Source organism: Drosophila pseudoobscura, chromosome X (genome assembly GCF_009870125.1).
Source record: "Drosophila pseudoobscura strain MV-25-SWS-2005 chromosome X, UCI_Dpse_MV25, whole genome shotgun sequence".
In the NCBI taxonomy this organism is placed as follows: Eukaryota; Metazoa; Arthropoda; class Insecta; order Diptera; family Drosophilidae; genus Drosophila; species Drosophila pseudoobscura.
The window spans coordinates 58,125,920-58,141,224 of NC_046683.1; the positions used below are offsets into that span (position 1 = coordinate 58,125,920).

The 15,305-nt window shown below is 47.4% G+C and overlaps 4 protein-coding genes across 5 annotated transcripts; 2 read left to right on the forward strand and 2 right to left on the reverse strand.

Annotated features, from left to right (window-relative positions):
* Positions 1-106: 106 nt before the first annotated feature.
* Positions 107-4,164, forward strand: Strump (WASH complex subunit strump). The gene is made up of 6 exons (XM_001352494.4): positions 107-331; positions 391-493; positions 556-2,001; positions 2,063-3,450; positions 3,526-3,897; positions 3,959-4,164. Exons 1-6 carry the CDS (start codon positions 210-212, stop codon positions 4,110-4,112), a joined length of 3,585 nt encoding a protein of 1,194 aa, XP_001352530.3. The 5' UTR covers positions 107-209; the 3' UTR covers positions 4,113-4,164.
* Pgm1 (phosphoglucose mutase 1) lies at positions 4,121-6,377 on the reverse strand. The gene is made up of 4 exons (XM_001352495.4): positions 6,197-6,377; positions 5,880-6,126; positions 4,494-5,712; positions 4,121-4,429 (listed from the first exon to the last, which is right to left on the reverse strand). The coding sequence occupies exons 1-4, from the start codon at positions 6,272-6,274 to the stop codon at positions 4,291-4,293; spliced, it is 1,683 nt and encodes a 560-aa protein (XP_001352531.1). The 5' UTR covers positions 6,275-6,377; the 3' UTR covers positions 4,121-4,290.
* Positions 6,378-7,943: 1,566 nt separating this feature from the next.
* LOC6899992 (BTB/POZ domain-containing protein 9-like) lies at positions 7,944-9,032 on the forward strand. Of its 2 annotated transcripts, none has more exons than XM_015188186.2 (2): positions 7,944-8,055; positions 8,112-9,032. In XM_015188186.2, exon 2 carries the CDS (start codon positions 8,124-8,126, stop codon positions 8,997-8,999), a length of 876 nt encoding a protein of 291 aa, XP_015043672.1. In that variant the 5' UTR covers positions 7,944-8,055; positions 8,112-8,123; the 3' UTR covers positions 9,000-9,032. The 2 variants fall into 2 exon arrangements, with proteins under 2 accessions (XP_015043672.1, XP_002135358.1); XM_002135322.3 differs by having other exon boundaries at positions 8,116-9,032.
* A 2,018-nt stretch (positions 9,033-11,050) lies between these two features.
* On the reverse strand, positions 11,051-15,176 carry LOC6899993 (nuclear pore complex protein Nup133-like). The gene is made up of 9 exons (XM_002135323.3): positions 14,960-15,176; positions 14,726-14,900; positions 14,215-14,661; positions 13,843-14,155; positions 13,151-13,790; positions 12,884-13,088; positions 12,143-12,821; positions 11,547-12,088; positions 11,051-11,482 (listed from the first exon to the last, which is right to left on the reverse strand). Exons 1-9 carry the CDS (start codon positions 15,070-15,072, stop codon positions 11,111-11,113), a joined length of 3,486 nt encoding a protein of 1,161 aa, XP_002135359.2. The 5' UTR covers positions 15,073-15,176; the 3' UTR covers positions 11,051-11,110.
* Positions 15,177-15,305: the final 129 nt, after the last annotated feature.

Below are 15,305 nucleotides of genomic sequence, written 5' to 3' on the forward strand. Positions count from 1 at the left end.
TTTGCCTGCAATGTTTATTAGTTGTTCATTTTTGCTTAAGTGAATTTTTATTTTATTTTTCATGTAGCGATTTAGCTTTATTCAAATTTAGAGTTGGGCGCCAAACCCTATTTTCGCGGATGTGTGTGTGTGTGTGATTGCTCATATCAATAGTGTTGGAAAACACTGTATGTTGTGATTGTTTTTGATAAAGATGTGTTTTCGGCAAAATGACTGAATTCCTGGCTGAAAACAATGCCTGTGGCCAAAATCTGCTGAATATTGTGTCGGTAGGTAACTCCATCATAGCAGAGATCCTTCGACTCAAGGACTACGTTCCCCTAATTTATCGGTAGGTTACAAATATGACCCAAAAAGCCATAATGAAAATCTGAATTGCCCCGCCTGCAGATTGGAGACAAAGGCCGATCGGGAGAAATATGGCGAAATTATACTCGACTTTAGCTACTTCAAGGTGGCCGAAGAGCACGAGAGGAAAATCGAACAGAGCCCGGTAAGCAGTAGAGTATAAATTAAAGAAGAAACACTTTAATTTGTTGGCATTTCATGGTGTAGGAGCTCAGTGAATTGGATGATGACATTCGGAGCCACTTGCCGCTGATTAGACGCTTTTACCTGGCCTTCCAGAGCATCCATCACTATGCCAAAGATCTGCAGCAGTACATAGAGGAGCTGAACAGTGGATACTACATCCAGCAAACGCTGGAGACGGTGCTTCAGGACGAGGAGGGCAAGCAACTCTTGTGCGAGTCCCTTTACTTGTATGGAGTTATTTTGCTGCTTCTGGACTACCACATTTCCGGCGATGTGAGGGAGCGCCTGCTGATCTCCTACTACCGCTACAGCGGTGGCGATGCCACGCCCAGTGGGGACGAGAGCAACATCCACGATGTCTGCCTACTCCTGCGATCCACGGGCTACGTGCATCCCTCGGAGACCGCCAAATTGTTAAGCTTGGGAGGGAAACAGGCAGCGGCGGGAGCTGCCAACCTGGTAGTTCCCAAATACCCCGAAGCGTACTTCTCCCGGTTTCGCTTCGATGCGAACTTCATAGATCTGGTCATTGCCCGTCTCCGCTGCGACGACATCTACAACCAGTTGGCCATCTACCCGCATCCCTCGCACCGCTCCACGGCCCTCTCCTCCCAGGCGGCGATGCTGTACGTGTGTCTCTACTTCTGCCCCCAGGTCCTGCACGGCCAGGGCTCGCAGATGCGCGAAATTGTGGACAAGTTCTACTGCGACAATTGGATCATATCCGTGTACATGGGCATCACGGTAAACCTTATAGATGCCTGGCTGGACTTCCAGGCGGCCAGATCTGCCGTAGCGAATATTGTGAATTCAGCAGCCGTTCAAACGCTGTGCCAGCAGCAAAGCGAGCAGCTGGCGAAGAGCCTCCAAAAGACCCAAGAGATTGTCCGAGAAGGAGTCCTCGACGACGGCTTCGTGCTGCAGCATGCCAACAAACTGATTGTCCTGATGCGTCAGTGCAATGTCGCGCTGCGCTGGTACTGCCTGCACACCTCCCGCGAGGTTTTCATCATATCGTGCATTGCAGTCGAGCCCAGCCACGTGCACCAGTTGGTGCTCAAGGAGCTGAAGTTCAACCGGAACACTCTGTATCATCTCCTGCTCAACTGCAGCCAAATGGAGCTGACTGTGCGGGAGCTGCTGGGCGAGGTTCAGCAGAGCAGGGAAGAGCGCTGGAGCAAGAGTCGCGAAGGGGCCATGCAGCGTCTGCAGGAGCTGAGCGAATCATTTGCCGGCACCCGGCCGCTGGCGAAGATCGAGTCGAATGCCCATCTGCAGCAATGGTTCGGTGAGGTGGCCAAGCGGCTGCAGAAACTGGAAATAGGCAGGCCGCAAAAGTCCGGCCGCCTTATCATTCAGGTAATGCAGGCCCTGGACGAAGTGCAGGAGTACCACAATCTGCACGCCAACATGTTGGTGAAGCAGCAGTTGCAGGAGACGCGGGATCTGCTCAATCGGATGGCACAGGTACAGCTAAAGCTAAAGATATCCTAAAGCAATATGTAATCCCCACAAATCTTTCGTTTAGTTGATCAACCTCAAGGAGGACATTGAGATCCAGATACAGATGATCACCGACTTCAGTTATGCCTGGCATCTGCTGCAGCGGGACTTCAGGCCCCTTATGCAGGAGCACATCAAGCGTCAGCCGCACGCAGTCCGCGGCATTCGGTCAGTGTTTCTCAAGCTGGCCAGCACTCTGGAGGTGCCCTTGATGAGGATTAATCAGGCGAAGAGCGAGGATCTCGTGTCCGTGTCCAACTATTACAGCACAGAGCTCGCCAACTTTCTGCGTCGAGTGCTCCAGATTGTCCCAGAGACCATGTTTAGCATTCTGGCGAGGATTATCCACCTGCTGACGAACGTGATAAAGGAGTTCCCCACACGCCTGGACAAGGACAAGCTTAAGGAGTACGCCCAATTCGAGGAGCGGGCCAAGGTGGCTCAGCTGACTAACTCCATTGCGGTGTTCACCAAGGGAATCCTCATGATGAAGACCACGCTGGTGGGGGTAATCGAGCTGGACCCCAAGCAGCTGCTGGAGGATGGCATTCGGAAGGAGCTGGTCAATCATTTGGCCAATGCCTACAATCTGGGACTGATTTTCACGCCCGAGAAGGGCAAGTCGCAGGTGCAGCTCATGCAACAGAAGCTTCAGACTCTGGCCAAGACCATTGAGGGATATCGACGGTCCTTCGAGTACATCGAGGACTATCTGAGGGTGCAGGGTCTGGGCATTCTGCTGGAAGAGTCCCAACGTATCATCAGCTACAATGTAGAGAAGGAATGCAACGCCTTCCTGCGGAACAAGGTCCAGGAGTGGCAGTCGAGCCATCAGAGCCAGATCATACCCATTCCCAACTTCCCGCCCCTGCAGGGGGACCCATCGAACTCCAACAATTTCATTGGACGCCTAGCCCACGAGCTCCTGCGCTGTACAGAGCCCAAAGGGACCATCTACCTGGACCTCAAGAGGACGTGGTATGAGAAGAGAGCCCCGCACCCGGAAGTGCTATCCGCTTCTGGGTTCTTTGGCATTCTGCGCGAGGCTCTCGACCCCGCTGGCATGGTCGGACTGGAGCGGCTCTATGCCCACATGCTGGCGGACGAGCTAAAGCGCCATCTGGAGCGGCTTCAGAAGAACCTCACCTCGGATCGCATGTGGCGCGACGCCCTGGAAAGCGTCACGAAAGAGTTGGAGTCGCGCGACTTCCCCGGCCCCGAGGTGGCCAAGCAGCCGCTCAAGTATTATCTGGACTATACCCAGCGCTGGATGAAGGTGTGGCCCCGGCTCTTAGACTGGGTGCTCTCGGTGGGCCAGAAGCAAGTGCTGCGCCAGCAAATCGCCACCGAGCTGAGCTTCAGCAGCAAATGCGAGGCCAAGCTGTTGCAGAACACGGCGGACACGCTTAATCGGTGAGTACTGCGTTAGAGGAGTCCCAGTCGTAGTCCCCGTCCCAGAAGAGTAATACAATTCCATCTCCCTTACAGCGCCTTCCTGCTGGAACTCTCGCGCAGCAAGGACCTGTGCGATGAGCAGGGCGTTGGAATGCTGACGGACCTTGAGGACATCCTCCTCTGCACGGGTAACTTTGAGCCCTTAGAGCAGGTGTTCTTCCCAACCAAGAACACGCACAATGTCTCGTTGTTTCTGTTTCTCTTCACCATTGCTCATGTGGATCGACTGCAGCATTCCGCTAATACAGACTGCCTGCTGCCCAAGGCAGCCAAAGATGTGATTGATTGTGTGCCCCTCGTGGTGGGCCTCCTGACCATTCTTCAGCAGTTCCACAGGAACGTCAAGATGCTGTACATCTCCTACATGAGTCAGTATGTGGTGACGGTGGCCGAAGCGCAGCTATCGTGAGTGTGCAATTGTATTCCCTGCCAGGAATCCGTTATGCAAATGTTGTCTTGTTTTTAGGGACAAGGAAATGCTGGGACCCGAAGTGACCACTGTGCTCCACTTCCTGCAGACCTTTGTGCGGCTGGGTCGCCTGCCGCTGCGAGTCCTCGAGCAGCGCATACCCAACATGATACTCTCCGAGTTCGAGTATCTGGCCACGCCCATCAAATGAGTCGGCTCTTAGGCTACACAAACTTTAATAAATTCAAAACATAACAAAGAAATGCCTCGCTGAGGTGCAAATGGAGATAGGAGTGGGGCACAACAACAGCAACGAACTGAGGATGAGGATCAGGATTCAGGATGAGTAAGTAATATCCGTTTCCCCCTCTCCCATGGAGTGGGCTCATTTACGTGATGACGGTGGGAGCATTGCGGCCAGTGAATTTGGGCAGCTGAGAAATCTCCAGGGCAATGTCAATCAAGGGCTTCAGCATGACGCTAGCCTGGCCCAAGACATTCTCCTTCTCATACGAATCAATGTACAAGCTGAAATAAGGAAAAGCAAGCGTCGTAAATGCGAGAAGAGTTAACACGTTGTGCGAGTACTCACCGCACTGTGGCTCCGGAGCTGCCTGTGCCACTGAGACGCACCACAATGCGGCTGCCGTCCTCGAAGACAATGCGCAGACCCTGCTTGGTGGCAACCGACTTGTCCACGGGATCTGTATAGCTGAAGTTGTCCGCCTCCTTCACCTTGTAGCTTTTGCCGCCGCTGGAGAAGCTCTTGCCCACAAATCCTGCCGCCGTGATGGTCTTTTCCATGGTGTCCATCATCTCGTTGCAGGGATCCGAGGCGCATTCCTCGTAGTCGTAGCGGGTAAAATAGTTGCGGCCGTAGGTGGACCAGTGCTGCTTAAGGATATCCTCGATTCCCTTGCCCGTGTGCTGCATTACCGAGATCCAGGCGAGGACTGCCCAGATGCCATCCTTTTCGCGGATGTGATTGGAGCCGGTGCCGAAGCTCTCCTCGCCGCACAGACACAGGCGTCCGGCATCCATGAGATTACCAAAGTACTTCCACCCCGTGGGCACCTCGAAGACCTCCTTGCCGAGCTTCTTGCCCACGAGATCCACAGCCGAAGCGGTGGGCATGCTGCGAGCGAATCCCTGGACGCCGTTCTTCTGGAAGTACGGAATGGCCTCCAGGTAATGGGCAATCACGGCCAGCGAGTCGCTAGGTGTCACGAAGAAAGCCTTGTGGCCGATGATCATGTTGCGATCGCCATCACCGTCGAAGGCGGCTCCTATATCGTAGTCACCCTGAGCGACTGTATCAACCAGATCCTTGGCGTAGGTCAGATTCGGATCGGGGTGCAGTCCCCCAAAGTCTGGCAGTGGAGTGGTGTGGACCACGCAGGACTCGCTGGCACCCAAGCGCTTCAGAAAGATTTCCTTCACGTAGGGCCCGGTGACACCGTTCATCGCATCAATCCTCATCTTCAGAGGCTTTCCCGTGACCTTGCCGCTGACAAACTCCTTGAGTTTGCCCATGTCAAAGATCTCTTCCATGAGGCGCAGATAGTCGGTCACCGAATCAATGACGTTCACGGTGAAGGGTTTGCCGGCAATGTCGAAGGTGCTCACGCCCACCTTGGCGATGTCAATCTGCAGGCCACGCACCAGCTTGTACTCCTTGATCTCGGTAGTCAGCTTGTGGATGCTGTTGGTAAATGCGTCCGGGGCTGGTCCACCGTTCTCGCAGTTGAACTTGATGCCGAAATCGTTCTCGGGGCCGCCCGGATTGTGGGAAGCAGTCAAGACAATGCCACCTAAAGGGTTCGGGAGATACGGATCCATTTCATTAATTGACCTGAGAGACCTCTGGCAGATCACATCGCGACAAATAGATGAATAGATGATACGTGGTGGCTGTTATCAGCAAAGCTCTTTTGCATTTACGGCCACAGTGAAGCCCATACCTGATGCACTTACTCACCTAAGGCCTTGTTGTGACGAATCAGGCTGGACACCGCCGGAGTGGAGAGGATGCCGTTTTGGCCAACCAGCAACTTGGACACGCCGTTGGCAGCCGCGATTCGGACAATCAGCTCCGCAGCTTCTTTGCAGTAGTAGCGCCCATCGCCACCCACGACCAGAGTGGAGCCAGCGAGGGCAGCTCCATTGGCGGACAGAGTGGCCTGGACAAAGTTTTCCGTGTAGTTGGGCTGCACGAAAACCTTCACCTGTGGGCGGAGGAGCAGAATGGGACAATTCGAGAGACCCGAGATGATTTTCTTGAATTTAGTTTTCGACCTTTTTGCGCAATCCACTGGTGCCTGGCTTCTGGCCCTCGTAGGGCGTAGTTTGGACCGTTTCCGCGCTGAGAGACATGCTGCTAACCACTGGAGTTTTCCGGCTGCTGGTAGATTTCCAACTGGACGACCGACCTGCGTTTGCGTGCGATGAAAATTGAGTGTCAGGCAGAGCTAAGCAAATTCTACTCCCGCTGATAAGCGAGCGCGATGTTCTGGCGGCTCGGCTGCGACGGCACTGATAAGCGCTATCACCAGTGCGTGATGCCCCTCAGACTTTACCAGTGCTTAAGGGGTAAGTATCGAGGGGTTTCCTTGATCATTCATTTGATGATCAATGCATTAACTTCGTTAAATGGTTTGGATCATCATTATTTATCATAATTTAATCAACATGACTGGTGTAACGCATGTGGCGGCTGTGTTTGGTGTAGGGTGCAATGTCATTCAAGGGCATTCTTATTTAGATGCCGGCTAACGAAAGTCTTGACTGAAAAGTATGTTAATAGTACAAGCGCTCGGGATGCGGAAAGCGATAACAAATGATCAAACAAATAGTTAATAGATCCAGCCAAATCAACAAAAACAAGTTTACATTTGTTTAGGTTATTTTGAAATAACATACATAGAATGGCTCTGTTGGTTAACAGACCAGAGCTGCATGAGCAAGCTACTGCAATCGATATACGTAAATGGTATCGATTTGTACTGACAGTTTGAACAATACAAATAATGTGTTCAGAAACGTGCACATATTTAAATTGTTATATGCAGCGAGGTTTTGTTAAAGTTCCGTCTTACATATGTACTAAAATTGCCAGAAGAAAGAAAACTAAAATAACTGTTAGCATTCCAAGATTAGTTATTTCTATTCACGCTTTTCAGAAAAATTATTTATGAAAGGCCTGTGTGTTTCGAACATTATTGTATAGAAGCTCTTTTGAAGTTTTGAACGATGTGCTACAATTTTCCGCAACTAATTGGCCCTGGTTGGGAAAATGCCGAATGATTTTACTCTGAGATTCTGTGGTTTCGTTTTCCTTAGACTTATTTTTCCAAATTATAGCGATTTGGCGACAGTTGGAAATATTTTTAGATTGAGTATTGGACAGTTCCACAAACCTAGAACTAAGTGTGAATGTTCCTCCCAAAAAAGACAATTTTATAGCCAAATTACAAGAACTATAATGAGCTAACAAGTGTGCCAATACTTTTGTACGCCTTGTTTTACAGCTTTTTTCGTTGAAAAAATGTTCCATAACAGCGCAACAAAATGATGCTAATAATAATGAGTTAATCTTATAGAAAATAAATTAATCGGATACAATTATAATTCGTTTATAATAAAGGTATAGAAAACACAATTAACCCCTTCGCAGTTTATAGCACCGCGCCGTTATTTGAGTGAATATGGCTTGATGTCGCCGTCTTGTGAAAACTAAGAAAGGGAAACCCCAAAAACATGCCCATGAACATACAAAACAATACCTACAAAAGAGAGGAGTGAAGGGTACATTGTCATAATACGATGACATACCATACCTTCTTACGAGTGTACCCTGGACAAGAGCAAACAAAAATGTGCATACGTTTTCATTCTCCAATTCTTTATGTTCCTGAATCCCACATCAACGCGCATTGCTAAAATTACATTAATTGATAACATACCAAAAAAAATTATTACAGAAACAATGGTAATTTTAATTGATTTAAACAATGTAAGAACGGAATTATATATAAATTGAATCGATGTTTAGCTAAGATACCGATAGATCGATATAATCAAGCGGTACCATCTTCATTTGAAAGCGACGGAAGAGACAAGCTCTGCCCATAAATTGTTAATAAAGAGGAAATATTGTGAGTTTATAAAACAAAAATAACACAAATATAGATATTATCCATTCCATACACAGACAGAAACGAAAATGAGCACCCAGGTAAACGAAGCATCTTCCCCCGGTACCACGAAGGGTACCAATGCCGACGACATCGATGTGGTCGATCGCGTGGGGCTGGACATGGGTCGCCTCTGCATGAACGACCTCTATTCGGACGTGGAGTTCTTGGTAGAGGAACAGCGGCTACCGGCCCACCGAAACATTCTAGCGGTCCGCAGTGAATACTTTCGCGCCATGCTGTACGGTGACATGGCTGAATCGAAGCAGCGGGAAATTCGCCTGGATGTGCCGGTGGACTCGTTTAAAATAATTCTGGGCTATATTTACACTGGCGCGCTGCCTCTGTCCACACTGTGCGTGGATAAAATTCTAGATCTGCTAAGTTGCGTCCACTTTTTCGGATTGCAGAACGTCGAGGCGGCCATAGAGAAAAATCTGCAGCAGAATGCTTCCTTCAGCAACATCTGCAAGATCCTGAATGCAGCGCACCTAAACAGTATGAACGACCTGCGCAAAGAATGCCTAAAATTTATGGACTTCAACGCATCAGAAGTGCTCAACCATGCTTCTTTTGAAATTCTGTCTAAGGAATTACTTGAGGAAGTTGTGCGACGGGACACCTTCGTTGCCCCCGAAGTTGAAATCTTTCGGACTGTATGCAAATGGAATCAGCTCAATCCCAGCGCGGACATCAAGACCGTGATCTCGCACATACGTCTACCGCTTATGACTGTTTCTGAGCTTCTGCATGTGGTGCGTCCCACTGGCATTTTCGAGCTGGACCAAATATTGGACGCCATTGATCAAGTGCATACCAGAAAGAATCCGCACTACCGTTGCGTCAAGTTACCTGGGGAGAAATTGCCATTAAAAAGTTTACAAAATATGTTTATGAACACGTGACAAAGATGCCCAAGTTTTCCCTTATCAACTGTATTACCGTGACTGTTTCTGGTGGAGCTGAATTTACAGTATTTTTCTTAAGTGACTTTGAAGTCTGGGATGAAGTGGGAGTCTACGCTTTGAAATCCAACGTCACGATGGATATCCACTTCACGGAGCGTTGCGTTCGCTACATTTCTATAGAGATACTAAAACAAAACCAGAATGAAAATTATATTATAAAGGTTATTCCCAAGTACAATGTGTAGCGCTGTGACTGTAACAGCAGCGACTCTTACAGTAAGGATTCCCGTTCTGGCTTCCTTTTAAATATGCGTAATTTCTTATTATAATTAAGTTCAGTAAAAAAAAAATGTAAAATACGGCAGCATATACTCATTGTGCCCACATTGCATCAGCGTTTTCAAGTATAAACATACATACTTATATATAAGTGTTTTCATTTTATACGGGGAACGGGGAATAGAGGGAGTGGTCTAGAGTGAGACAGACAGAAATAACGTTACGGCAGACTTTCAGGCAGGCTTTGTTATAATTATGAATTGTTATTAATCATGTAATGTGATTTTAGCATTCGTCCCTTTTTTTACCAAGGCCCATGCTTTGAATGCAGAAACTACACATAGCCCCAAATTTTAATGAATATGTAATTAAAAATGGATCTTGATCCTGGTACAATACCATTCAATACCGTTATTATGAAAAACGAACTTTGGGTGTTGAGAATGGGGTTATTTGTTCTGAAAAAATTATCCAAGAAGATGAATACTGGGCATTGCTGGCACTCAGAAGAAAGTATCTCTAAAACAAGACTTCATCAGTCTCTTTCGGTGTCGAAAAAACGTTCATCACTTAATTTTTTTTTTATAGCTGGATACAAAAAGATTCCATTAGATGTAAGGAAATGTTTGCAAGGCAAATACCTCGTGATACGATAACCCATCCGAAATGGATGGTTAAAAAATGTGCTGAGTGGGGCTATTAGTCAGAGCTCTGATTGTGGAGGCTGGTTTGCCTCAATTCTACAACAACTTCTGACCAACTTCGGCTCCCCTTCGAGAAATCCTGGCTACGCCCTTTTCCTGTTTAATATAATTTATTTAATCTCAAAAGATTTATAAAACCTCATGGCCAAACGAATCCAGGCAAGGATGTAAGAACACAAGCGAAAACGGCTTGGTTAATTCTATATTGTTATCTTTTTATACCCGGTACACGACCGGTAAAGTTTTGCCACGGCCACTTCAAACTGCACAAAAGACGAAAATCTGTGGCATCCATAATTTTGAGGATACGAGAAAAGCGAAAACACAGAATCATAAAATAAATATATACCAGATTGCCGAATTTAGCATAGATCACATCATTAATATGGCCAGAAAAAACAAGGCAAATGAAGTTGCAGTGGCAAAGCAACGTCTTCCACGCGCTTACTCATTCTATCTCTCTCTTTCTCATATACTCTCTCACACTCTTTCTCGTGCAGTGTGCGTCCTCTCGAGCGGAGGGAAGGGATATAGAATGGTAGTAGAAAAAATGAACAAAAATGGCAACAGATAAAAAATATCTGAAATTCGAATAAATTATTATTTTTACGAACAGGATACCACCAAACAGAAAGAGAGAACATGCATGCTAATTCCGGCGCCTACGTGTAATTAAGTATTAAATATTTTGGATAGGTTATATAAATCATAAGATTAAGAACATATGTATGTATATACTGGTAGGTATAATTGTCCCCTTGTTCCGTCTCTCTTTTATTTGTACCTTCCATCTCTCTATCATCGACAACGACGATACTCCTTTCTTTTATGGTAGAAGTAGATGTGTGTAACATCCAGAAGGAAGCGTTTCCGACCCCATGTCTAAGTCTAAGTTTGTTCGTCTGTCCATCCGTTCCGATGAGAGCCTAAATATCAGAGACTAAAAAAGCTAGAGCAATACAATTTTGGGAGCAGACTCTTCTGATATCACACTTTCCAGTGGAAAGCACTTTGTTCACCACGCCACGCCATACGTCACAAAAACCCAAACCCCTACACATCATCTTGAACTTTTGGTTCAGAGTTTAATAAATGTAAATGCTTGTGTATGCACAACATATGTAATTAGACTTTCATGTCTTGTGGCTGTTTGAACCTATCGGCCACATACTCGTAGGTCAGTTTCAAGAGATTCTGGAACGACTTGTTCTGCGGCAGGTCGTCCAGTTCTGTGCTCTCCATGAACTCCTCCATGGGTGGCAGAAAATTGTTGCCTTCCTGGCCCTTCACCAGCGAGATTTCAATGATTTTGAAGAATAGTAGCTTCTGCATGCATTCCACGGCATTATTGGGATCATAGATCCAGTTGTCGCGGCGTATGGCCGCACACCAGATCTTCTGGCGCAGATCGTAGGGCTGTTCCACAAAGCTCAGCAGCTCCAAGGCCTTGCCAAACTCTACGTCGGTGGCACTTTTGTTTTCATCGGCGATGTATAGCTGTGGATTATTGAATAATATTAAATAATGTACGACACTATGGACTTACGACACTACGACTTACATCGATAATATCCTCAGCTTTGAGAACTTTCTGTTCTACTGGGTCGAGGCCAAAGTTTTGCAGTACGTCATGGCTCAACTGCAGCTGATACTCGATGAGCCTTAGATCAGCATTGATCTTCTCCATCTGCGACGTCAGGTCGGTGTCGGGCGCCGCAAAAGCAGCCAGCTTGGCCAGAGACAATATTGTCTTTTTGCGCGCCACAATCTCCTTCTCGTTTTGCGCCAGCTCGTACAGCACCTTTGCCGCCTGCTCGTAGTCGCCGTTGAATATCAGCTGAATCCAGATCAACGATGGATGGTCACGCATGAATTGTGCCAGCGCTACCGGGTTGTCCTTGAAGCGCTCAAATACCTCGCCATGTCGCTTCTGCCGCAGATACCATCTGATGGCAAACTGCGAGAAGTCAAACTCCTCGTATTTGCGCATGTAATCATCCAAACGTTCTTTGTCATTCGTCACGTCGCATATTAGCACTAGACTATGAAAGTCCAGATACTTTTCAGCCAACTTAGCGGCATACTCGTACTTAAGATCCTTGACTGGAAAGGGAATGAATATGAAATACACCCCAGTTATACTGAAAACCTACTTACTTAGGACTGAGATGAGTTCCCTGCGCTGTACCTCAAACTGCCGCTGCAATAGATTAGCCTTCTCCGATCCTCGAACACTATCCAAGTAGATCTTGCGTCCCTCAAGCACCAAGTCCACTAGCTCGTATATTTGCTGGTACAACTTCTGGCTTAGCTCCGTCTCACTGATGCACTGGGAACCATAGCGCAGGCTGAGGTCTATAAGTCGGTTGAGAGTGTCCCGCACACCAGCACTTCCCGACATGGCCGTCCAGGGAAGGTTTTCGCAGGCGACCAGTCTGTCATTGAGCGGTGTGAAGTGGTTCGCCTGCTGCTCACGATGCTTAAACACCTGGCCCAGTGTATCCAGGACGATGGAATTGGTATCGTTGAGAAATTGGGCCACCATTACCGTGGTATCTCCCTGAGCTGAAATCTGATTGTCAGCCATTTCGGCTAGGGCTTTAAATACAAACTGGAATTTGCACAGTTTCACATAGAATATATCCTGGGTGGTTAAGTTGCCATTGGGCTTCTCATCCCACATGGCGACAGTGGCATCGATGGCATGCTCGATGATTTTTGGTTGTTTGGCCTGCAAGGAACGGAGTGCCATGGCAGCCACTATTTTCTCGCTAATATCGGACAATATAAAACTGGTCGGCTTCAGCACATTACTACCACAGGGTATGGCATTGAGCTGAAAAGAATGACGCAAGATAAATTCAAAAAAATAGGAATAAGAAGAGCAATAATACTCACCTTCTCCCAAACGCCGCTGGCATGAAGAAATGAGACAAAGTGATCGAAGGCAAGGGTTTTGTCACGTAGCTGATTGATTATTTGCATGGAGCGTGAGCTCCCCAACGCATGACGATTGCCATCGTGATCGCCCAGGGCCTCCTCCCAGCATGGATCGGCGATTGGAAGATCCTCGGCCAAGTCCTCCGCTATTGTGATGACAATTCTAATGGAAATGGAAGTATCTGATAGCTTATAGTATTTTAGTAAAAATTCAAGTGTCCATACCTATCCAACTTGTAGGCATCCAAGGGTGCACTACATTGATCGGGCTCATTGACAGTGCGCAGAAGCTCCCCGATAATGGTCTTCACCATGCTGTTATTACGCTTCAGGTGGTACACGAAGGCAGCCTTTAACTGGCCCACTTTGTCACGTCGATCGCTGTATAGCTCATCCGGATCCAGTTCGAACATGTGAAGATTGTTTCTGCTGCCAGTTACTGCGGTCAGTTCAGACTGATCGGGTGCACTGAAACTACCGAGCATAGCTGGTTTAAACAGATCTGGTGTATTGCAGGTGCTCATATTATGCAGCTCGTTGGCATCAAAGTCGCCGGGCGTGATGGAAACCAGTCCGTGTGTGCGGCTAAAGAACAGCGGCAGGCGACTGCAGACGGCGGCACATAGGATTCGATCGTCGTGCAAATGAAATTCAATCTTCTCCGCCTCAATCTCGGCTGTGGGTACGGCGTTTGCCAAGAGCAACGGATAGACCACCTTTGGGGTGTAGAGGTAGATGTGGCTGCTCCCTATTATGAAGCGAAGGCTGAAGCAATCCTCTTTGGTCTTGGCGTTGTAGAATTTATTCAACTTAAGGGGTGTGAATGACTCCAGAAGTATGCTGTTCGCTTGGACACTGGCCACAGCTAGAAATAGTATTAAGTATTGTTCATGTTGAATGACAAATTCAATACTTACCAACGGCATAGCACATCTGTGGAGCGTGGGCAGCGTTAACAGCTCCAGCCAATATGTAAGCCTTGTCATCAACGATATGAAAGTCCAGCAGATGCAACTCGATTTCCACATTGTCCGCGGGAGTACCGAGATTCCAGAACATTTTCTTAAACTCCTCGCGAATCCGGAGCACCACCTCTTCATTCTCGTGGAGTAAATGTTCTGTATTCCCTTTGCTCGGCAAACTCCAGCGTTGGATCGAACGATCCGAGAGCACAGTCACCACGGTTTCACTTTCAGGAGAATTTCTCTCACAGCACATGCCAACCAAGAGCTGGAAAATATATTTTATATTATTTGAGGAACCTTTTTAGATGGAAATGCAAGCCTCACCGGATCCTTGTCGCTGCCAAAGCCACCAAGCAAACTGGTGGCCGGCTTTATGGTCTTGTGGTGCAACGAGTATCGGCCGTTGGTGAGGCCTACGCTGAGAAATACCAAAGTGCAAGTTGAGGTCACAGCAAGGTAGCCCTCTTGCAATGGTAGATTTATAATCTGAACGAAGTCCTGACCGGTTAGGATCGGTAGATTCACGGTATTCCCGTCGTGGGCAATAGATGGCCAATAGCGCACATCTCCCGTTGCAGAAACTGCTATGCAGGATGCCATTTGCTGGCCGTCTGTCTGGAATACACTAATCAACTCACTGTTGTACCCCAAGTCGGAGTAGGGCAGTTGTAGTTCGCGGCATTGAGGGAAGCCACCTTCCCGTGTAGGGTTCTTGGCATCCTTGGACGACTCTTTGTACTGCCAAATTAGTAGTCGGCGGCCGTGCACAACCTGAAAAAGGGCGGAAATTTAATTCCAGGCCAAATCATTTTTCGACCCGTGCTTATACTCGTACCCAAGCCAAACCATTTTGGGCAACCTTCGCAGAAACCGTTCCTGCAGCAGATCCCACAGAGGTCAAGGCCTCGTTCACTACGACGGGCAGGGGGAAACCAAAGCACTTCACAACATTGTAGCCCGACCGGATGCCGGGTATAGATTGGGAGGATCGCCCCGAAAAACTATGCCGGCTGTTGGGAACAAGTGTTTTAAATCATCTTTTAATAAGCGAGACACTCCTGTTACTAACCTGTTGTGTAGGGCAGTTTTATTCAAGCTCCCTGAAAGTGAAGAGCAGTTCGAGCTCTCGCCAAAAAAAGATGGCGATGACTCCCGCGGAAATTCGTTTTCCTGTTTTTTCATGATTATTTCCTTTAAATTTTTCAATATTATTACAATGGCTACTATGAGTATTATACCAGTGACAGAGACCACAGTTATTTTTTGTTTTTCTCACGATCGACGAAAATATTTGTAAAAATGTAAATGTAAAGCTTGTAGAGAGAGAAAGAAAAAGTTCAAAATTTTCTTATCGATAAAATATACCGAAATATATCGTGTCGTTTTAAATATACCAATAAAAGACAGAACTTAGC